General features: G+C 48.7%; 1 protein-coding gene across 1 annotated transcript in view; it reads right to left on the bottom strand.

Moving 5' to 3' along the window:
- Positions 1-17,797: 17,797 nt before the first annotated feature.
- The window catches only part of VPS29 (VPS29 retromer complex component), a 72,873-nt gene continuing 67,372 nt past the window's right edge, over positions 17,798-23,298 (bottom strand). The window contains exon 4 of the mRNA XM_063964403.1: positions 17,798-18,232. Coding sequence (XP_063820473.1) covers positions 18,115-18,232 — 118 coding nt within the window. The 3' untranslated portion in view covers positions 17,798-18,114. The remainder of the gene's footprint in view (positions 18,233-23,298) is intronic.

The raw sequence follows: 23,298 nt of genomic DNA, 5'->3' as shown, positions 1-23,298 counted from the left end.
GGAACTGACTAACCAACAAAGATTCAGCAGCATCTGCCTAACCTGAGAAGAGGGTTTATATAGCAGGTGCTGTCCACGCCCCACTCAGACCTCACAGACTGTGAGCACAAAAACCAGCACCGGATCCCCTGCCGTGCACAGAGCCTGTAACCACTGCACAGCAAAAGACCCGAACCGGAGTATCAGCTATGCTCAGGTTACTCCGCTAGCACTTGTCTCCCGGTTGCCATGACGACGTGGCAGCACAGAGCAGGAGACCCTAACAGTACCCCTACCACCGGGTTTATCGGGGAACTGCGAGAAGAAAGAGCGTAACACTCTGGGGGCATGAAGATCACAACTGCGCACCCACGACCGCTCCTCCGGGCCATACCCCTTCCAGTGCATCAAAAATGACAGCCGACCCCGAACCATCTTGGAGTCAAGAATCCTTTCAACAACAAACTCCCTCTGGCCACGTATCAGAAGAGGGGAAGGTCTTCCACTGGAAGAAGGATTACTAATCGCCCGTTTTAAAAGGGAACAATGAAATGTTTTATTGATACCCAAAGAACGGGGTAGATCTAACTGAAATGCCTCCGGATTGATAACCCTAGTGATCTTATAAGGACCGATGAACCGGGGGCCTAACTTATGAGATGGCTGTCTCAACTTCAAATTCTTGGTAGACAACCAGACGAAGTCTCCTAATTTGAAGCTGCAGGGTCTTTTCCGCTTATCAAAAACCCTTTTGGTCACTAATGACACAGACACAAGGGCTTTCTTCACTTTCCTCCAAATACCTCTAAGGACCGAAACCACAGAGGAACCACCAGGCGTGGAGTCCAGGGGGTCAAAAGAATTGGCCTTAGGATGATGCCCATACACACAAAGGAAGGGAGAGATCCCTGTAGCAGAGTGAGCCGCGTTGTTATAGGCAAACTCCGCCATGGACAGATGAGCAACCCAGTCAGTCTGACACTTGGAGACATAACACCTGAGGAACTGCTCCAAGGACTGGTTCACCCTTTCAGTCTGCCCATTAGACTGCGGATGGTAGCCTGACGACAAGCTGACAGAAATCTGGAGATCGGAACAAAATGCCCTCCAGAATTTGGCCACAAACTGGGATCCGCGGTCAGAGACCACATCAAGTGGCAACCCGTGGAGGCGCACAACATGCAGCATAAATAATTCAGACAGGCGTCTGGCCGATGGCAGCCCAACCAATGGAACGAAGTGCGCCATCTTCGAAAACCTGTCAACGACAACCCAGATGGCTGTCATCCCCGAGGATTTGGGCAAGTCCACCACAAAATCCATTGAAATGTGGGTCCATGGCTTAGATGGAATAGAGAGTGGATGTAATGGGCCAACAGGAACCCCTCTAGGAGTCTTATTTCGGGCACAGATGTCACATGCCCGAACCCACTGATCCACATCCCTAGCCACCGAGGGCCACCACACCGCCCTAGATAGCAACTCCCGAGTTCTGGCAATACCCGGGTGACCTGCCGACTTCTTGGCATGGAATTCCAGGAACACTCGCTGTCTTAACCTAGGAGGCACAAACAAAAGACCTACCGGAAGGTCTGGAGGAGCCTGCTCCTGTGCTCTAAGGACTAATGACAAGAGGTCCTGGGTAATGCCCACTTTAATACATGATGGGGACACAATGGGCAATGGCTCCTCGGTGGTCTCCTGGATTGGAGCAAAACTCCGCGAAAGCGCATCAGCCTTGATGTTTTTTGACCCAGGGCGATATGTTATCAAAAAATTAAAGCGAGCAAAAAACAAAGCCCATCGTGCCTGCCTGGCATTGAGGCGCTTCGCTGACTCTAAATATGCCAAATTCTTATGGTCGGTGAGAATTGAGACCACAAACTTAGCCCCCTCAAGCCAGTGTCTCCACTCCTCGAGTGCATCCTTAATAGCCAACAATTCCCGGTTACCCACATCATAATTCATCTCGGCAGGCGAAAATTTACGGGAAAAGTAAGCACAGGGATGAAGGCGATTATCAGACACCCCCATCTGAGAGAGCACTGCCCCAATACCCATCTCAGAGGCATCCACCTCCACCACAAAAGGACGCTCTGGATCTGGGTGTCGCAGCACCTTGGCCGAGACAAATGCCCTTTTGAGACGGGCAAAAGCCGCTTTGGCCTCACAAGACCAGTGAGCAACATCCGCCCCTTTCTTAGTGAGTGCCACCAAGGGCGCCACTATAGACGAAAATCCAGCGATAAATCGTCTATAAAAATTCGCAAAGCCCAGAAAACGCTGAAGCGCCTTCAAACTAGTGGGCTGCACCCAATCCAGGACTGCCTGTACCTTGGAACCCTCCATTTGGAAACCTTCTGGGGAGATAATATATCCTAGAAATGCGATTTGCTGAACTTCAAATTCGCACTTCTCCAGCTTCGCCCCAAGCCGGTGGTCTCTGAGTTTCTGGAGGACTAAGCGTACATGCTTCCGATGTTCCTCCAGGGAATGGGAGAAGATTAGGATGTCATCTAAGTATACAACTAAGAATCTACCCAAATATTCCCTGAGCACATCGTTCATGAAGTCCTGGAAGACTGCCGGGGCATTACAGAGCCCAAAAGGCATCACCAAATATTCATAATGCCCTGAGTGGGTATTAAAGGCAGTCTTCCATTCATCCCCCTCTCTTATTCGGATTAGATTGTACGCACCGCGTAGGTCAATCTTAGAAAAAATGGTGGCAGTACGAAGCTGGTCAAACAAGACCGAAATGAGAGGCAGTGGGTATGAGTTTTTAATCGTGATACGGTTCAATTCCCTGAAGTCGATGCAAGGTCGCAACGAACCGTCCTTTTTACCCACGAAGAAGAACCCCGACCCAACTGGAGACTGTGAAGGTCTGATAAATCCCTTAGCCAAGTTCTCCTGAATGTACTCTGCCATAGCCTGAGTCTCAGGACATGACAGGGAGTACAACCTGCTCTTGGGAAGCTTAGCATTCGGCAACAAATCAATGGCACAGTCATAGGGACGATGGGGAGGTAGTACCTCTGCAACTCTTTTGGAGAACACGTCCGCAAAATCTGCATAACATCCTGGCAATCCTGGCAAACTTAGCTGCGAAAGCCTGACTGGAAGGCTCAAGCAACTCCTGAAACAATCAGTACCCCAACTAAGAATCTCCCCGGAGACCCAGTCAAATTGAGGATTGTGGGCCCTTAACCAGGGTAACCCCAACACCAATGGGGCAAAAGTACAGACAGTCACATAAAAGGACAATTTTTCAGAGTGTGTGGCTCCAATAAACAAAGAAATCTGGCTAGTGCAAGAGGTAATTTTACCCTGGGATAATGGTTCCCCGTTTAACCCACAAATCTCAATTTCCGATGCCAAGGGTACTAAGGGAACAGAGTGTTTCAGGGCGAATTGGCGGTCCATAAAAACCCAGTCGGCCCCACTGTCCACAAAGGCCTCAGTCTTGACAGTTTGACCGAGGATCTTCAAGGTCACCGGAATGATAAAAGTCTTCTTGGGAAATTCTGACTTCTGGCCTGACAGGATATTTCCCATCACCCTCAGGCCCTGAAGTTTTCCGGCTTTTCTGGGCATGATACTACCACATGACCTTTATTCCCACAGTACAAACATAACCCCTGCTGTCTCCTCCGCGTCTTCTCACGCGAGGAGAGGCAGGTAGCCCCAATCTGCATAGGCTCCTCGGAAAATTCCTCAGAGTCTGAGGTTCCCTTGGGAAAGAAGGAAACCTCGGTCTCCCTTTCAAGCCTGCGCTCTCTCAGCCGTCTATCCACCCGAATGGATAACTGCATGAGCTGATCCAAGCTATCAGGCAAGGGATATTGTACCAGTTGGTCTTTTAACTGGTTAGAAAGACCTCTTCGGTACTGGTGTCTCAGGGCTGGGTCATTCCACTGGGTATCATGGGCCAACCTCCGAAACTCCGTACAATAAACCTCAACTGGCCTTCGCCCTTGCTTAAGGATCGAAATCTGAGCCTCGGCTGAGGCCGTCTTGTCAGGGTCATCATACAACATGCCCAGTGCCGTAAAAAAAAAGCATCAACACTTTTAAGCGACGGACAGTCAGGCTGCAACCCATATGCCCAGACCTGTGGGTCTCCTTGTAGCAAGGAAATCACTATGCCCACCCGCTGAATCTCCGACCCAGAAGACTGAGGCCTAAGCTGTAAATATAGCTTGCAGCTCTCCTTGAAACAAAAGAACTGCGAGCGATCTCCAGAAAAACGATCCGGGAGATTTACTTTCGGCTCCTTAACCCCTGAAGGTACTGCTGCTGCGGGAGCTCCGCCAGCGGCCTGCGAGGTGTGCATTTTAATGGACAAATCATTAAATTGTCCAGTCAGGACCTGCACCTGATCGACCACCTGTTGCAAAGTATTTTGAGGGGTATGCTCCATATTCCCACAAAATTTCAACAGGAGTATTAGGCTGCTGAATATGTTATGCACACCAGTGCCAGCAGGAATGTACTGGTGTCTGAACGGTGAGGGATGCGAAACAAATGAACTCACAGACAGACTGGGGAATAAGACATTACATACACAGAAGGTGATAGGGTAACAAAATAAACACAAAGTGAACAGAGAAGCCCAAAGGCTAAGAAACTGGGTGTCTCCCTAGTATTAGGAATGCTCAGATGGAAAGAAGCAAGATGTAGTGATTTAATACGTAGAGAACCCGAAATGCTGTTGCTAAGGGCAACAGCAAAACCCTAAAGGGTTACCAACGGGTGTGGCAGTAAACTCCTTGGTCAGAGATGGAATAATAGACACAAGGAGAGTCTCCACAATCCTAGTCCTCACTTGCAGTGCACTGGTTCAGCTTACTGCCACTAAACTGACACCTGAACACCTTGCACAGTGAGAAAGGATTTTGGCAGGCAAGTCTGAGAATACAGCCGCAAACTTGCTAGGTTCACAGAGTAGCAAAAGAACCCCAGCAGGTTAAACGACTGACTCCAGTCTTACTGCTAGGTCTGGATTGGCAGAGTGTAATACCAAATCCCAAGGCCTATTTGCAGTAAGCAACAAACAAATACAAAGTTTACACAGTACTAGCTAGCTTTCAGGAACTGACTAACCAACAAAGATTCAGCAGCATCTGCCTAACCTGAGAAGAGGGTTTATATAGCAGGTGCTGTCCATGCCCCACTCAGACCTCACAGACTGTGAGCACAAAAACCAGCACCGGATCCCCTGCCGTGCACAGAGCCTGTAACCACTGCACAGCAAAAGACCCGAACCGGAGTATCAGCTACGCTCAGGTTACTCCGCTAGCACTTGTCTCCCGGTTGCCATGACGACGTGGCAGCACAGAGCAGGAGACCCTAACAGAGAGTCCAGGGAGCCAGCTTCTCTGCAGCGTTCTGTGGAAAAAATGGCGCTGTTAGTGCTGAGGGATCAAGCTCCACCCCCTCCAGCGGCGGGCTTCGGTCCCGCTGTAATTTTCAAAATATGGCGGGGGATCTCTACATTTACTGCCCAGCAGCTTAATGTGTCCTGAAATGCCAGTCCGGAGGTTTATTGCTGCCCAGGGCGCCGCCCCTGCGCCCTGCACCCATCAGTGCCTGTACTGTGTGTGTAGTGTGTGGGAGCAATGGCGCGCAGCGTTACCGCTGCGCGCATACCTCAATGAAGATCTGAAGTCTTTTGCCGCCTTGAAGTCTTCTTTTCTTCTTATACTCACCCGGCTTCTATCTTCTGGCTCTGCGAGGAGGACGGCGGCGCGGCTCCGGGACGAACGGCGGGGTGAGACCAGCGTTCAGACTCCCTCTGGAGCTAATGGTGTCCAGTAGCCTAAGAAGCAGAGCCTATCATTTAAGTAGGTCTGCTTCTCTCTCCTCAGTCCCACGATGCAGGGAGCCTGTTGCCAGCAGTGCTCCCTGAAAATAAAAAACCTAACAAAATTCTTTATTTAGAGAAACTCTGTAGAGCTCCTCTGTAATGCACCCTATCTCCTCTGGGCACAAAATCTAACTGAGGTCTGGAGGAGGGGCATAGAGGGAGGAGCCAGTGCACACACATACTAAAAGTTCTTTGTAGTGCCCATGTCTCCTGCGGAGCCCGTCTATACCCCATGGTCCTTACGGAGTCCCCAGCATCCTCTAGGACGTAAGAGAAAATATCTTACGTGGAAGACCGTCACACTGTTGGCCTTGGCTTCAGCAAGACGTGTGTCGGAGCTGGGGGCTTTGTCTCACAAAAGTCCCTATTTAATTTTCCATGAGGACAGAGCTAAACTCAGAACTCGTCGGCAATTTCTTCCTAAAGTGGTGTCCGCATATCATATCAACCAACCTGTTGTGGTTCCGGTTGTCACCGACACCTCTGCTACTTCAGAGTCTTTGGATGTTGTGAGGGCTTTGAAGGTGTATGTGAAAAGAATAGCTCGTCACAGAAAGACAGACTCGCTGTTTGTTCTTTATGATCCCAATAAGATTGGGTGTCCTGCTTCAAAGCAGACTATTGCATTCTGGATTAGACTTACTATCCAGAATGCTTATTCCACGGCAAGTTTGCCATGTCCAAAATATGTACAGGCCCACTGTACTAGGTCGTGGGTTCTTCCTGGGCGGCTGCCCGGGGTGTCTCGGCTTTACAGCTCTGCCGAGCATCTACTTGGTCAGGTTCGAACAAGTTCTACAAGTTCGATACTTTGACCTCTGAGGACCTTCAGTTTGGTCAATCAGTTCTGCAGGAACCTCAGCACTCTCCCACCCGGTTTGGGAGCTTTGGTACATCCCCATGGTACTAAATGGACCCTAGTATCCTCTAGGACATAAGAGAAAATAGGATTTTAATTACCTACCGGTAAATCCTTTTCTCATAGTCCGTAGAGGATACTGGGCGCCCGCTCAGTGCTTCGTTCTTCCTGCACTGATACTTGGTTAAGTAATGTTGGTTCAGACGTTGCTGTTCCTGTTTCAAGTTTTGTTAGCTTGGCTTTCCTCTTGTTGCGTGTGCTGGTTCGGAATCTCACCACTATCCTTATCTATCCTTCTCTCGAAGTATGTCCGTATCCTCGGGCACAGTTTCCTAGAGTCTGGTAGGAGGGGCATAGAGGGAGGAGCCAGCCCACACTATCAAATTGCTAAAGTGACCATGGCTCCTAGTGGACCCATCTATACCCCATGGTACTAAATGGACCCCAGTAACCTCTACGGACTACGAGAAAAGGATTTACCGGTTGGTAATTAAAATCCTATTTAATATAGCGCACACACATTCCACAGCACTTTACAGAGAATATTTGGCCATTCACATCAGTCCCTGCCCGAGTGGAGCTTACAATATATATCCCCTACCATATGTGCATACACATTCACACTAGGGTTCATTTTGTTGTATGCCAATTAACCTACAAGTACATTTTTGGATTGTGGAAAGAACCGCAGTACCCGGAGGAAACCCATACAAGTATGGGGAGAATATACAAACTCTGCACAGGTAGGGCCGTGGTGGGAATAGAACCCATGACCTCAGAAGCTTTAGTAAATTTACCCCTATGTATGCACCAAGGAACCTTTAGGACCTTATTAAGTAAGGATTGCAAATTCTGCCTGGCTGCGACGGCAGGAGGCCCGTCTCCTTGTGAAGTCACGCAGCCGCCCCGATATTGCAACCACCACGCCCCCTTTTGTAAGCCTCCGCCCCAGCAGCGCTCTGTCTCCACCTTGGAAGCGGAGTGTTGCCGCCCCCCGAATGTCTCTGCCTGCCAATCAGGCAAAAGTGTACGCAAATACTGCAGGGCGCCCGCATTTATGTGCAGGCTGGGACTTGTGCATGCACCCACGGGGTGAATGTAATTATTGCGGTTGGATCGCGATTTGCGGTCCAACCTGAATTAGGCCCTTATTGTGGAAGGAAACATTCCCAACAGAAGCACTTTCCTTACTGTTGTTCCTAATGTATGATGTGCCAGGTTCTGTATTTTGGAACACCCTTCCTCAGACAGAGTTACCTTGTTTTATATGATTTTTATTTGTACACCCGAGATTATTATTTGCTGTGTGGAAACATGTTGGCTCTTTGTCCTGTTCAGAATTATTATTATTATTATTATTATTATTATCCTTTATTTATATGGCGCCACAAGGGATCCGCAGCGCCCATTACACAGTACATAATCAAATGAGCAAACAAGAAAACAGCACTTACAGTTCAAGACAATATAGGACAGGTATAGAAAACCCGGGGTTAGGTGCCATCAAAGGGAGTATGGAGTATAAGATTGTGTAATTAAGAAAAGGAAAGGCACATGAGGAAAGAAGTCCCTGCTCTTGCGACCTTACAATCTAAAAGCTGAGGGGCTACAGACCGGGGTGACACAGAAGGGGTAGACAGTGAGCATAGACAAGAGGGTTAGGAGGAGAGTTGGCTGGGTTTGGTGAAGAAGTGGGTCTTGAGAGCCCATTTGAAGTTTTGTAGAGAGGTGGAGAGTCGGGTGGGGAGAGGTAGAGCCAGAGGCGGAACTACCGGCAGTGCACTGCACTGGGGCCCGCCTCTGTCCAGGGGCCCAAGCATGTAATGAGTCAAACTGACTCATTACATGCCGCTGTGCGCTGCGGGCAACCGCTGCCCGCAGCGCACAGCCGCCCGGCGAAGAGAGGAGAGGAGAGGAGAGGAGCAGCGGTACTACAGACGGGGGAAGGAGGAGGAGGGAGGCTGAGAAGGGAGCCGCAGCAGCGCTTTGTTACTGGTGGAGGCGCTGCTGCTGCTGCCCCTCTGCTTCCCTATAGGCTGTCTTCCGAGAACAGCCTATAGGGAAGCAGAGGGGCAGCAGCGCCTCCACCAGTAACACAGCGCTGCTGCGGCTCCCTTCTCAGCCTCCCTCCTCCTCCTTCTCTCCAGCCCGGGAATCGTCTCTGACGCTGCACCGAGGAGCCTGAGCCAGCGGAGAGGGTAAGTATAATTCATTCATTCATTCATTCTTTCTTTCTTTCTTTCTTTCTTTCTTTCTTTCTTTCTTTCTTTCTTTCTTTCTTTCTTTCTTTCTTTCTTTCTTTCTTTCTTTCTTTCTTCTTCTTCTTTCTTTCTTTCTTTCCTTCTTTCTTTCTTTCTTTCTTTCCTTCTTTCTTTCCTTCTTTCTTGTGCCTGCCTGCCGCAATGTGTAAAAATGGGGGACTGCCTGCCGCTGTGTGTAAAAAGGGGTAATCTGCCCGACGCAATGTGTAAAAAGGGGAATCTGCCTGCCGTAATGTGTAAAAAAGGGGGACTGCCTGACGCTATGTGTAAAACAGGGGGACTGCCTGACGCTATGTGTAAAAATGGGGAATCTGCCTGCTGCTATGTGTAAAAATGGGGAATCTGCCTGCCGTAATGTGTAAAAATGGGGACGCTGTCTGCCGTAATGTGTAACAAGGGCACGCTGTCTGCCGTAATGTGTAAAAATGGGGACGCTGTCTGCCGTAATGTGTAACAAGGGCACGCTGTCTGCCGTAATGTGTAACAAGGGCACGCTGTCTGCCGTAATGTGTAACAAGGGCACGCGGTCTGCCGTAATGTGTAACAAGGGCACGCGGTCTGCCGTAATGTGTAACAAGGGCACGCTGTCTGCCGTAATGTGTAAAAAGGGCACGCTGTCTGCCGCTATGTGTAACAAGGGCACGCTGTCTGCTGTAATGTGTAAAAAGGGCACGCTGTCTGCCGTAATGTGTAACAAGGGCACGCGGTCTGCCGTTATGTGTAAAAAGGGCACGCTGTCTGCTGTAATGTGTAAAAAGAGGAATCTGTTCGCTGTAAGGTGTAAAAGGGTCTCTACCTGGTGTAGTGGTGCTACTGTGCGGCGTAATTTGAATAATGGAGACTACTGTGTTGGTATTATTTTGTGGCCACACCCCTTCCCCACGAAGCCACGCCACTATGTATTTTTGCGCGCGCCTACGGCGCGCACTGCCCCTGCGGCGCGCACTGCCCCTGCGGCGGACTTGGATGGGGGGGGGGGCCCAAAGCATTTTGTCGCACCTGGGCCCACCGCTTGCTTGTTCCGCCACTGGGTAGAGCATTCCAGATATAGGGAGCAGCACGTGCAAAATCTTGTAGGTAAGAGTGGGAGGAGGTAATCAGTTGGCAGGAGAGACGTCGTGCATTAGCAGAGCAAAGATGATGGGTGAGAATGTAAAGTCAGAGATGTAAGAGGGAGAAGAGTGGGTGAGGGCTTTGTAGGTAAGTGTGAGAAGCTTGAATTGGATTCTGAATGGGAAGGGTGGATGTAACATGTGCAGAGAGAGTTAGATTTGGGTGGGGGGTGTTCAAACTGAAATCTAAATTGCAGTATAAAATAAAGCAGGCAGTATTTATCCTGCACAGAAACAAAATAACCCACCCAAATCTAACTCTCTCTGCAAATATTATATCTGCCGCCTGCAGTGCACATAGTTTTGCCCAACTGCTAACAAATTTGCTGCTACGATCAGGTCTGAATTAGGCCCTCAGTAAGGACAGAAAATTCTGATATTTGCTATCCTTTTCCTTTCCCCAGCATGCTGACCGGCGCCTCTCCCCCTTGATGAAGCAGAAATTGCGATGCCTCGCAATTTCTGCTTCATCGTAGAAATTAGTGATGTTTCCTGCCAGCTACGCAGACAGGAGCCCCACCGCTGTGTTCACGTTCGCAGCGGCTGCGTTTGACGTCACGCACCCGCCGTGATCACGCCCCCGACGTACCCCTGTTTGGCCGCCTCCGCCCCCATTTGCCCCGCCCCGTCTCCTCCCTGGAAACGGGGCTTTACACCCCCCCACCCCCCGTGACGCCTCTGCCTGATTGACAGGCAGAGGCGATTACATTTTCTGTGGCCACCCTGCAGAAAGCGAGGGCACATGCACTGGACGGGCACTGTGAGTGCGCCCGTGGGGAGATCGTAAAAATTCCGGTTGGATCGCAATTTGCGATCCAACCTGAATTAGCCCCTATATCACTATTGTCACCAGTACTTTTGTAAAGGTTCCCGGAGGTAATAGACATTGGGCCTAAAGGCCCATACATACTGGGCAATTTTGAGCTGAAAGCAGGTCACCTTTGGTGTGTTGAGCTGCTTTCAGCTCAAAGCCGCCCAGTGTGTATGGACAAGCGATGAGCGGTGGGCGCTGATGCGCACTCCCGCTTCATCGCTGGCAGCCGCCGTTCATCTACTGGTATTACCAGTAGATGAACGGCGGGGTGAGAGTGGAAAGCCCATAGCGTCCTGCTATGGAAAGCCGCTCACCCTCGATGACATCGCTGGGCAACGGGAAAAAGTGCTCAGTGTGTATGCACCTTAATTCAGTAAGGATTGCAAAATCTGCTAATTAGCAGTATTTGCAATCCTTTTGCTAGCATGCTGGGGGCTGCCCATCGCAGGGCAAGGCCGCTCAGCATGCTGACCGCCGCCTCTCCCCCCTTCAACAAGCAGAAATTGTGAACGCATTAGCAGAAATAGAGGATGCCTCCTTCCGGTGCAGGAGGCCCGCCGCCATGTTCCCGATCGCAGTGGCTTCGTGTGATGTCCCACAGCCGCCGCGATCATGCCCCCAACACGCCCCCATTCACGCCACACCGCCCCCCGCAACGCTCTGTCACTGACCTGGAAATTGGTTGACAGAGGCGATCACATTTTCTGCGCCCTCCCCCCCACAGAAAGTGTGGGCGCATGCGTCCGTGGGGCGATCATAATATTTCTGGTTGGCTCGCAATTGCGGTCCAACCTGAATTAGCCCCATTGTCAGGTTGAAAAGCAGACAAGTGATTTTGAAGTGTTGTCCCGTGCTCTAGAATCTGCGACATTTCCTGTGTTGAACTGCAACATGAAATGTTGTGGCCGTCAGTTCAGTTTCCCTCCAGAATACTTTAGTGTCATGGAGTTTCATTTTCTTCAGGCAGAAAGGTCTCCTCAGATAGGAGATTAGCTAAACTGTTCATAGGGGTTGATCCTATTAGGCGCAATGATTTTGTGGGTGCGAATCATAGCGACAGCAGTCACACTTTACGGCAGCCCGAATTCGCCCAAAAGTGCTCGCTGCCCCATAGGGCTCCGAGCACTTTGGTGCTAATTCAGCCCGAAATCAGCGCGCGAAGGGTGCGGGATCGGGTGCCGGCATTTAAACACCATGGTAACGGCACATCGCACCCTTCGCGGCTAATAGGATCGACCCCATAGACTGGAAATAGCTGATTAGATAGAGATAGTGGGGATTAGGATAGCTACCTTCAAAGCAGCCACAAGGTCAAAAACAATGGGTTTCCCAGAACCCAGAGAGAAATACATGTATTTTTTTCTTCTTATACTGCAGTCTGCTGCTCATGGACATAACAATCGGGCTCTTCTAGCCACTTCTGTTGATGCTTTAAACCAGGGGTGGGGAACCTCAGGCCCGCGGGTCGTATAAGGCCCGCAAAGCCACTTGATCCGGCCCTCCCAGGCTCACCTAACCAAGGGAGATGCCAGGCGCCCACTGAGATTTTGTTACTAGCGGGCGCCCGGCTTCTTCCCCTCAGCAGCAGCCGGAGGCAGGAGCTCACTCCTGAGCTCCGGCAGTGTGCGTGTGTGCCTGTGCGGTGCTATGGGAGAGATGTCATGACGTCTCTCCCATAGTTACGAGGAGCGGGCAGCCAGGCAGAGGGCAAGGGTCCGGAAGCAGGAGCGTGGCTGGTGAGTATTGTTTTTTCTTTCTTTTAATGTGTGTGTGTAAGCGGCGCTACTAGGGGTCATATCTAATGGGGGCATATCTACTGGGGGCAGGCTAATTTTTAAGTTAATTTTTGTATGGCCCCCGAAGGATTTTATAAATTTCCAAATGGCCCTTGGTAGAAAAAAGGTTCCCCACCCCTGCCTTAGACCTTGCTAAAAAAGCTTCAAAGAATCTCTATACTTCTTTGTATAAGGAATACATATGGGAGACCAGCAGATGGGATGTCGGTTGTCACTATACTGACATCGAGATCCCGGCTGCGAGTCCGCTCGCCGCACTTTGGGCCTGGTAATATTCCCACTTGGGTGGTGGTGTGAATCCACCACCCGAGTGGGAATACGGTGCTGCGGTTCGGGATTGCGACCGGCGGCATTTCACCGGCTGTAGGGATCCCGACAGCGGTTATATTAACTGCATACCTCGTATACTCGCCGTACATCTTAATATGTATTACCTGTTTACCTTCACCTGGATATCATTATGGAGTGTCTCTCCCCATAATTTGAGAGTAATGACCTATGAGGCCATAACTGATTTCAGTGTCATTCTAGAAGAAATATGAGTTTTTTGTAAGAATTCTTCTTTTCATTGGGGTCTCAAAGGAGTCAAGTATTCAAGAGGAATTAGACTTCTAGCAGATATATTAGCTATGGCTGCATATATTTTAGAGACCAGACTACAGGGTAAATTTATAATAATAATTTTATTTATTATAGCACTCTTTCTCCAAACAGGACTCAAGGCGATTTACAGAGATCAAAACAAAGCACTTAGGGGGACATTTACTAAGCAGTGATAAGAGCGGATAAGTGAGCCTGTGGAGAAGCCCCATCAACCAATCAGCAGCTCTGTATCATTTTATAGTATGCAAATTATAGATGTTACTTCAGTTTTGATTGGTTGCCATGGGCAACTTCTCCGCTCTTATGATTGCTTAGTAAATGTCCCCCTCAGTACAAAAGATTTAAGTAATACACACACCAAACAGAAAATAAAAGCAAGAGAAGGAAACCTCAAGAGCATAGTCAGCATACTGCAGTGATGGTGTGGACATTTTGTGTAATAACTGCCACGGGATCATATATTCCATCCACGAAGGGTACCAGGTGAGGCAGCCATGTTGAGTGCCCTGGGGTGGAATAGATTAAACCTGGAAGAGATGGTTGCAACGTCTTAACGCTAGTGGTAGGGTCCCAAACAGTCAGGTCCATGTATCCCTTATCCAAAATAACACATTTTTAGTTTCCGTACTGAGATAATGACACAGATGTATATATTATATATCTATAATATCTAAGTATACACATAATATATATGCTGTATTATTTTTTCAGCCCATCTCCGAGCGCACCAAGTGAGGCAGCTATGTTGGGCATGCTACATATGTTGCACTGTGGGGAAGTGGGCCACACTGGGGCCCAAGGCATATATGGAAAAGCTGGCATGAGTGTAGTAGTACGATATACTTTGTATGGATAGACATGCGTGAAGTACATCCTGTCCATAGCGGAACAATCTGAAGCAGCCATCTGGGTGCAATAGTGGAGGTATAGCACACAGGTATAACATACAGTGGGGGTGTTACTGAATATGGCAGTCAGCATAGGACCATAAAATCCAATACAAAATAAACATAATTAAATAAGATTTTAGAAGTAGAAGTCCAAGATTATGACAAATGTGTGTGGTGTTGGTGGAGAGGGCAGGGGTTGGTGGTGGGGGGTGAAAACATTCAAATGAAGCAAAGTAAAGCAAAATAGCCTGTAATTGTGTCCGAGGGGGTGATGGTAACTGGGTCTCTTCAGCCCTCTTATTAAGGCCATCCTGGAGTAGGTCTTCGGCCACAGCAGCCCCCAAAAGTATCCTCCAGTACCAGTTTATTTAGAACTGGTGATCCTTTACCACCTGTTGACATGGAAGACTCTGTCTTTACAACTACTGTACACTGCAAGCTTAAAACATTATCCAGATTAAAGAACCTAGGTGTTTCTTCAAATTCTTTACTAGAGTAATAAGGTTACAACAGAATGCTATTCTGAATGGGGACATTTATCGTCTTTATAAATTAAGTTGTGGAATTTTACTTTAACTCCCTCTATAGCAAAGACATGCTGTTTAGTGACCAAAGGTTTTTTTTCATGCAAGCTATAAATGAAAGAAACTGACCATTTCCTTTTGACTGGATTTTGTGCAAGACACCTTCATATTTAGCAGAAAAATGATCAGACTGTTATTGTGTCTTACATTCTTTCTCCCATACTCTACAAAAAGTCTGAAACAGTTTATACTATTATCACTAAGCTAACTCATTAATATAGGACTATATAAAACACACTCATTTAGAGGATGGACTTGAGCAGGTGTATTTCAGCTGTTTGGGAGCAGGCGCAGGTCCATCTTGCTTCCTGATGCCACTTCATTAATTTGCATGCAGTAGCACTGTAATAATGATAGGGAATGCTCATAACCATTCAGAATACCTTTTGCAGGCATGTTACGGAACTCTAGATTTGTTCATGAAGATAGAAGTCTGGCATTCCTTGGGTAGTATCCTGCTCTGTCCTCAACTTGCAGCATCACATGGTGGCACAATACAACCAATGAGAAGGTAAGCTACTGCACTACAGACCATCTCAAACAAAGACTACTTAACCTACCTATCATTAGACAGAAAAAGCCACATGGGAAGAGGAGGAGCTGATGTATATACCACCTGGGGCTGTATTGTTTATCTACCTACTGTACCTTGTAACATAAGCTACACATTGTAATGGCTGCCATAAAGGATTGAAGAGGAAACATTTGTTTTGAAATTGTGGCTTTCAAATATGATTAATGGAACAGTCCTATTGCTGGAACAGTCTTTTTGAGGTCAAAACCAACACAAGGGAGATACCTGAATTAAAAGGGAGGTAGCAGTCATCTGGAGAAACGCCAATGTATGGACTGAACATTCAGTACAGAGGAAGCTCAGTCTATAAAAGGTCAATAGCACCTCCTCTGCAAAACAGTAGCAGCTCTCTTATTAGGACACACATCAGTTTGCAAACAATTACCTTAATGTAAAAGGCTCATGTGGTTTTTCTTTCCCCTCCAAAATTAAAGTTCAACCCATCTATTATATTTGGTTATGTGCACCAAATTAGAGCCTACATAAACTGAAATGGACACAAGTCCTATTGCTTGCTGCTCAAGTGGGATACTTCCATGACATTTAACAGACTTTAGTGGACTCTGATTTCAAGAGTTCCATGTACATCTAATCTAGGACTATAAATAGGAATGAAAACAAGGAAACCCGGTACGTCTTTTACACCGGTGTAATAAAAAAGGAAAAGAAAAAATATCCACAAAAGTTGGGCATATTCTATAAGTAACCTGTTTACTTGCAATGCCTGAAGAAAAGTGTACAAGTACTGAGAATATAGGACATTGTGCAGGCATTGCGTCATGTAGTCCAGACAGTCCTCCTCCTACCTGTCACTTGTAGTCCCGGCTCATTTTGACTTTAGGCCAGTTAGGCATTTCCTTTTTTGGTTTTGTTGGCCCCAGCTCTTATTAATTGGTGAGATCACCATGAAACCCAATCACTTATTAAATAATAGTTGGGATAGTGTGTGACTTGGCAGGACATAAATAGGAAAATAAGACAGAATGCTTTCTTATCCTTAACCAGAGCAGGCAATTTACACATTACATACCCTACTTCACACAAAGCAGGAATTTCATGCAGTGCATTTGCACATCAGAGAAGGTGGGTTATGCAGTCTGCACCATGTAATGACCCTCCTTTTCTATTATACACACACTGGGGCAGATGTATTAAGCCTAGAGCAGTGATAAGTGGAAGGTGATAACGCACCAGCCAATCAGCTCCTGTCAATTTACATATTGGAGCTGATTGGCTAATGCTTTATCGCCTTGCACTTATCACTGCTTTTATCACTTCTCCAGGCGTAATACATCTGCCTCACAATTGTGTATCTAGTGCAGGGGTGGGGAACCTTTTTTTCTACCGAGGGCCATTTGGATATTTATAAAATCCTTCGGGGGCCATACAAGTCTGCCCCTGCGCGCGCCAAAAAAATGGGTGTGGACAGTTAAAATGGGACGTGATACACATATGCCCCCAATAGTGCAGTGCCAGGTATACAAATGCCCCTCACAGTGCCAGGCATACAAATGCGCCCCCCCCCCCCCCCCCCCACAGTGCCAGGCATACAAATGCCCCCCCCCCCCCCCACAGTGCCAGGCATACAAATGCCCCCCCCCCCCACAGTGCCAGGCATACAAATGCCCCCCCCCACAGTGCCAGGCATACAAATGCCCCCCCCCCCCCACAGTGCCAGGCATACAAATGCCGCCCCCCCCCCCCCCCACAGTGCCAGGCATACAAATGCCCCCCCCCCCACAGTGCCAGGCATACAAATGCGCCCCCCCCACAGTGCCAGGCATACAAATGCCCCCCCCCACAGTGCCAGGCATACAAATGCCCCCCCCCCCCCCCCCCCCCCCACAGTGCCAGGCATACAAATGCCCCCCCCCCCCCACAGTGCCAGGCATACAAATGCCCCCCCCCCCCCACAGTGCCAGGCATACAAATGCCGCCCCCCCCCCCCCCCCCAGTGCCAGGCATACAAATGCCCCGCCCCCACAGTGCCAGGCATACAAATGCCCCCCCCCCACAGTGCCAGGCATACAGATGCCCCCCCCACAGTGCCAGGCCCCCCGTCCCGCTCCTTTTGTCGGGTGCACGGAGGAGAGCGCGGCTATGTTGGGCGGCGGCGTGTAAGACTTGAAACCAGCCGCCAGTTCGAGAGCCAGTCAGAGCTCGCGGACCGGCAGCCGCGGCTCCTGATTGGCTCACGAACCGGCGGCTGGTTTCAAGTCCTACACGCCGCCCGACAATAGCCGTGCTCTCCTCCGTGTGGTGACAGCTGAGATACGCTGCCGCCGGACTGTGCGGCGGCGTGTCTCACTGAGAGGAGCGGGTGGTTCGGACCAAACGGCTTCGCGGGCCTTATACGGCCCGCGGCCCGGAGGTTCCCCACCCCTGATCTAGTGCTACAGTATCATTACATATATATGACTGTGCTGTTACAGAAAAAATAAAACATGACACATATATAGCAAATGAAACACAAAAGGTAGCATCTGCCATTTTAATTTATCCTGTTATTTTGGTAAAATTGAATGTTAAACATTAATGTTATATTTACAGGTCTATTTATTTGTACATATGTATTAATTAATTGTGTCACTCTTGTTTTAACACATGTAAACTAATAAATCATCACTATATTGTTTACAACAAACCTAAAGCAGAAGTGAAAGGTTCTTATATTGAAAACAGAAGTACAAAGCTTACATTGAGCTGCCTAGAGCTAGTGACCGATTAAATAATAAATGGGAATGAAGGCCAATAAAAGTTCAAGGTATTTGTTTTAGGTCTTCTTGTACTCAATTCTTTCTACTTTTACATCATCCCCGATTAACTGGTACACATATGTGACAACGGTTGAAGCTTGGATATCCATGAGCACAAATGAAGGAATGATGTTGCTGAAAAATGAATAAAAATAAAAACGTTAACATGTAAACAATAAGTGGAGAAAATAATTCTTAGTGCTTAATATAAACTGTTATCCATATTTACAACTACTTAATAGGTGGGCCGAGCATCAGCCGCTCTACCCTATCCAGAAACACTTACTCCCCCATTCTGGGGTCTCTTCCCCCCTGCTGGTATGGCGCGTGCTTGCAAGTCACACCTAATATGCACAGAATGTGCAGTAGGAGCTGAAGTGCACGTCAGGCACAATAGATGCGACGTGTATTTACCACAGCCGCAATTAGGTCATCGAGCAAAAAATAAGAATTTACTTACCGATAATTCTATTTCTCGTAGTCCGTAGTGGATGCTGGGGACTCCGTCAGGACCATGGGGAATAGCGGCTCCGCAGGAGACGGGGCACACAAGTAAAAGCTTTAGGATCAGGTGGTGTGCACTGGCTCCTCCCCCTATGACCCTCCTCCAAGTCTCAGTTAGGATACTGTGCCCGGACGAGCGTACACAATAAGGAAGGATTTTGAATCCCGGGTAAGACTCATACCAGCCACACCAATCACACTGTACAACCTGTGATCTGAACCCAGTTAACAGCATGATAACAGCGGAGCATCTGAAAAGATGGCTCACAACAATAATAACCCGATTTTTGTAACAATAACTATGTACAAGTATTGCAGACAATCCGCACTTGGGATGGGCGCCCAGCATCCACTACGGACTACGAGAAATAGAATTATCGGTAAGTAAATTCTTATTTTCTCTGACGTCCTAAGTGGATGCTGGGGACTCCGTCAGGACCATGGGGATTATACCAAAGCTCCCAAACGGGCGGGAGAGTGCGGATGACTCTGCAGCACCGAATGAGAGAACTCCCGGTCCTCCTCAGTCAGGGTGTGCCCCTGACCAAGTATCAGCTCGGCAAAGTTGTAAAGCCGAGACCCCTCGGGCAGCCGCCCAAGATGAGCCCACCACCTTCCTTGTGGAATGGGCATTTACATATTTTGGCTGTGGCAGGCCTGCCACAGAATGTGCAAGCTGAATTGTACTACACATCCAACTAGCAATCGTCTGCTTAGAAGCAAGAGCACCCAGTTTGTTGGGTGCATACAGGATAACAGCAAGTCAGTTTTCCTGACTCCAGCCGTCCTGGAAACTATATTTTCAGGGCCCTGACAACATATAGCAACTTGGAGTCCTCCAAGTCCCTAGTAGCCGCAGGTACCACAATAAGCTGGTTCGGGTGAAACACTGACACCACCTTAGGGAGAAACTGGGGATAAGTCCGCAGCTCTGCCCTGTCCGAATGGACAATCAGATATGGGCTTTTTTGAGACAAACGCCGCCAATTCTGACACTCGCCTGGCCGAGGCCAGGGCCAACAGTATGGTCACTTTCCCTGTGAGATATTTCAAATCCACAGATTTGAGCGGTTTAAACCAATGTGATTTTAGGAATCCCAGAACTACGTTGAGATCCCACAGTGCCACTGGAGGCACAAAAGGGGGTTGTATATGCAGTACTCCCTTGACAAACTTCTACACTTCAGGAACTGAAGCCAATTCTTTCTGGAAGAAAATCGACAGGGCCGAAATTTGAACCTTAATGGACCCCAATTTGAGGCCCATAGACACTCCTGTTTGCAGGAAATGCAGGAAACGACCGAGTTGAAATTTCTTCATGGGGCCTTCCTGGCCTCACACCACGCAACATATTTTCGCCACATGTGGTGATAATGTTGTGCGGTCACCTCCTTCCTGGCTTTGACCAGGGTAGGAATGACTTTTTCCCTTAGGATCCGGCGTTCAACCGCCATGCCGTCAAACGCAGCCGCGGTAAGTCTTGGAACAGACATGGTACTTGCTGAAGCAAGTCCCTTCTTAGCGGCAGAGGCCATGAGTCCTCTGTGAGCATCTCTTGAAGTTCCGGGTACCAAGTCCTTCTTGGCCAATCCGGAGCCACGAGTATAGTTCTTACTCCTCTACGTCTTATAATTCTCAATACCTTGGGTATGAGAAGCAGAGGAGGGAAGACATACACCGACTGGTACACCCACGGTGTTACCAGAACGTCCACAGCTATTGCCTGAGGGTCTTTTGACCTGGCGCAATACTTGTCCAGTTTTTTGTTCAGGCGGGACGCCATCATGTCCACCTTTGGTCTTTTCCAACGGTTCACAATCATGTGGAAGACTTCCCGATGAAGTCCCCACTGTCCCGGGTGGAGGTTGTGCCTGCTGAGGAAGTCTGCTTCCCAGTTGTCCACTCCCGGAATGAACACTGCTGACAGTGCTATCACATGATTTTCCGCCCAGCGAAAAATCCTTGCAGTTTCTGCCATTGCCCTCCTGCTTCTTGTGCCGCCCTGTCTGTTTACGTGGGCGACTGCCGTGATGTTGTCCCACTGGATCAATACCGGCTGACCTTGAAGCAGAGGTCTTGCTAAGCTTAGAGCATTGTAAATTTCCCTTAGCTGCAGTATATTTATGTGGAGAAAAATCTCCAGACTTGATCACACTCCCTGGAAATTTTTTCCCTGTGTGACTGCTCCCCAGCCTCTCAGGCTGGCCTCCGTGGTCACCAGCATCCAATCCTGAATGCCGAATCTGCGGCCCTCTAGAAGATGAGCACTCTGTAACCACCACAGGAGAGACACCCTTGTCCTTGGAGATAGGGTTATCCGCTGATGCATCTGAAAATGCGATCCGGACCATTTGACCAGCAGATCCCACTGAAAAGTTCTTGCGTGGAATCTGCCGAATGGAATCGCTTCGTAATAAGCCACCATTTTTCCCAGGACTCTTGTGCAATGATGCACTGACACTTTTCCTGGTTTTAGGAGGTTCCTGACTAGCTCGGATAACTCCCTGGCTTTCTCCTCCGGGAGAAACACCTTTTTCTGGACTGTGTCCAGAACCATCCCTAGGAACAGCAGACGTGTCGTCGGAAACGGCTGCGATTTTGGATATTTAGAATCCACCCGTGCTGTCGTAGAACTACTTGAGATAGTGCTACTCCGACTTCCAACTGTTCTCTGGACCTTGCCCTTATCAGGAGATCGTCCAAGGGATAATTAAGACGCCTTTTCTTTGAAGAAGAATCATCATTTCGGCCATTACTTTGGTAAAGACCCGGGGTGCCGTGGACAATCCAAACGGCAGCGTCTGAAACGGATAGTGACAGTTCCGTACCACGAACCTGAGGTACCCTTGGTGAGAAGGGCAATTTGGGACATGGAGGTAAGCATCCTTGATGTCCAGGGACACCATATAGTCCCCTTCTTCCTGGTTCGCTATCACTGCTCTGAGTGACTCCATCTTGATTTGAACCTTTGTATGTAAGTGTTCAAAGATTTCCCATTTAGAATAGGTCTCACCGAGCCGTCTGGCTTCAGTACCACAATATAGTGTGGAATAATACCCCTTTCCTTGTTGTAGGAGGGGTACTTTGATTATCACCTGCTGGGAATACAGCTTGTGAATTGTTTCCAATACTGCCTCCCTGTCGGAGGAAGACGTTGGTAAAGCAGACATCAGGAGCCTGCGAGGGGGAGACGTCTCGAATCTCCAGTCTGTACCCCTGGGATACTACTTGTAGGATCCAGGGGTCCACTTGCGAGTGAGCCCACTACGCGCTGAAACTCTTGAGACGACCCCCCACCGCACTTGAGTCCGCTTGTACGGCCTCAGCGTCATGCTGAGGACTTGGCAGAAGCTGTGGAGGGCTTCTGTTCCTGGGAATGGGCTGCCTGCTGCAGTCTTCTTCCCTTTCCTCTATCCCTGGGCAGATATGACTGGCCTTTTGCCCGCTTGCCCTTATGGGGACGAAAGGACTGAGGCTGAAAAGACGGTGTCTTTTTCTGCTGAGATGTGATTTGGGGTAAAAAAAGTGGATTTTCCAGCTGTTGCCGAGGCCACCAGGTCCGATGGACCGACCCCAAATAACTCCTCCCCTTTATACGGCAATACTTCCATGTGCCGTTTGGAATCTGCATCACCTGACCACTGTCGTGTCCATAAACATCTTCTGGCAGATATGGACATCGCACTTACTCTTGATGCCAGAGTGCAAATATCCCTCTGTGCATCTCGCATATATAGAAATGCATCCTTTAAATGCTCTATAGTCAATAAAATACTGTCCCTGTCAAGGGTATCAATATTTTCAGTCAGGGAATCCGACCAAGCCACCCCAGCGCTGCACATCCAGGCTGAGGCGATCGCTGGTCGCAGTATAACACCAGTATGTGTGTATATACCTTTTTAGGATATTTTCCAGCCTCTCAGCTGGCTCCTTGAGGGCGGCCCTATCTGGAGACGGTACCGCCACTTGTTTTGATAAGCGTGTGAGCGCCTTATCCACCCTAAAGGGTGTTTCCCAACGCGCCCTAACTTCTGGCGGGAAAGGGTATACCGCCAATAATTTTCTATCGGGGGAAACCCACGCATCATCACACACTTCATTTAATTTATCTGATTCAGGAAAAACTACAGGTAGTTTTTTCACACCCCACATAATACCCTTCTTGTGGTACTTGTAGTATCAGAAATATGTAACACCTCCTTCATTGCCCTTAACATGTAACGTGTGGCCCTAAAGGAAAATACGTTTGTTTCTTCACCGTCGACACTGGAGTCAGTGTCCGTGTCTGTGTCGACCGACTGAGGTAAATGAGCGTTTTACAGCCCCTGACGGTGTTTGAGACGCCTGGACAGGTACTAATTTGTTTGCCGGCCGTCTCATGTCGTCAACCGACCTTGCAGCGTGTTGACATTATCACGTAATTCCTTAAATAAGCCATCCATTCCGGTGTCGACTCCCTAGAGAGTGACATCACCATTTCAGGCAATTGCTCCGCCTCCTCACCAACATCATCCTCATACATGTCGACACACACGAACCGACACACAGCACACACACAGGGAATGCTCTGATAGAGGACAGGACCCCACTAGCCCTTTGGGGAGACAGAGGGAGAGTTTGCCAGCACACACCAAAAACGCTATAATTATACAGGGACAACCTTTATATAAGTGTTTTTCCCTTATAGCATTTTAATA

Source organism: Pseudophryne corroboree, chromosome 1, assembly GCF_028390025.1.
Source record: "Pseudophryne corroboree isolate aPseCor3 chromosome 1, aPseCor3.hap2, whole genome shotgun sequence".
Taxonomy (NCBI): Eukaryota; Metazoa; Chordata; class Amphibia; order Anura; family Myobatrachidae; genus Pseudophryne; species Pseudophryne corroboree.
The sequence above is the reverse complement of the archived record's forward strand: the minus strand, read 5'-3'. Positions and strand labels throughout refer to the sequence as shown.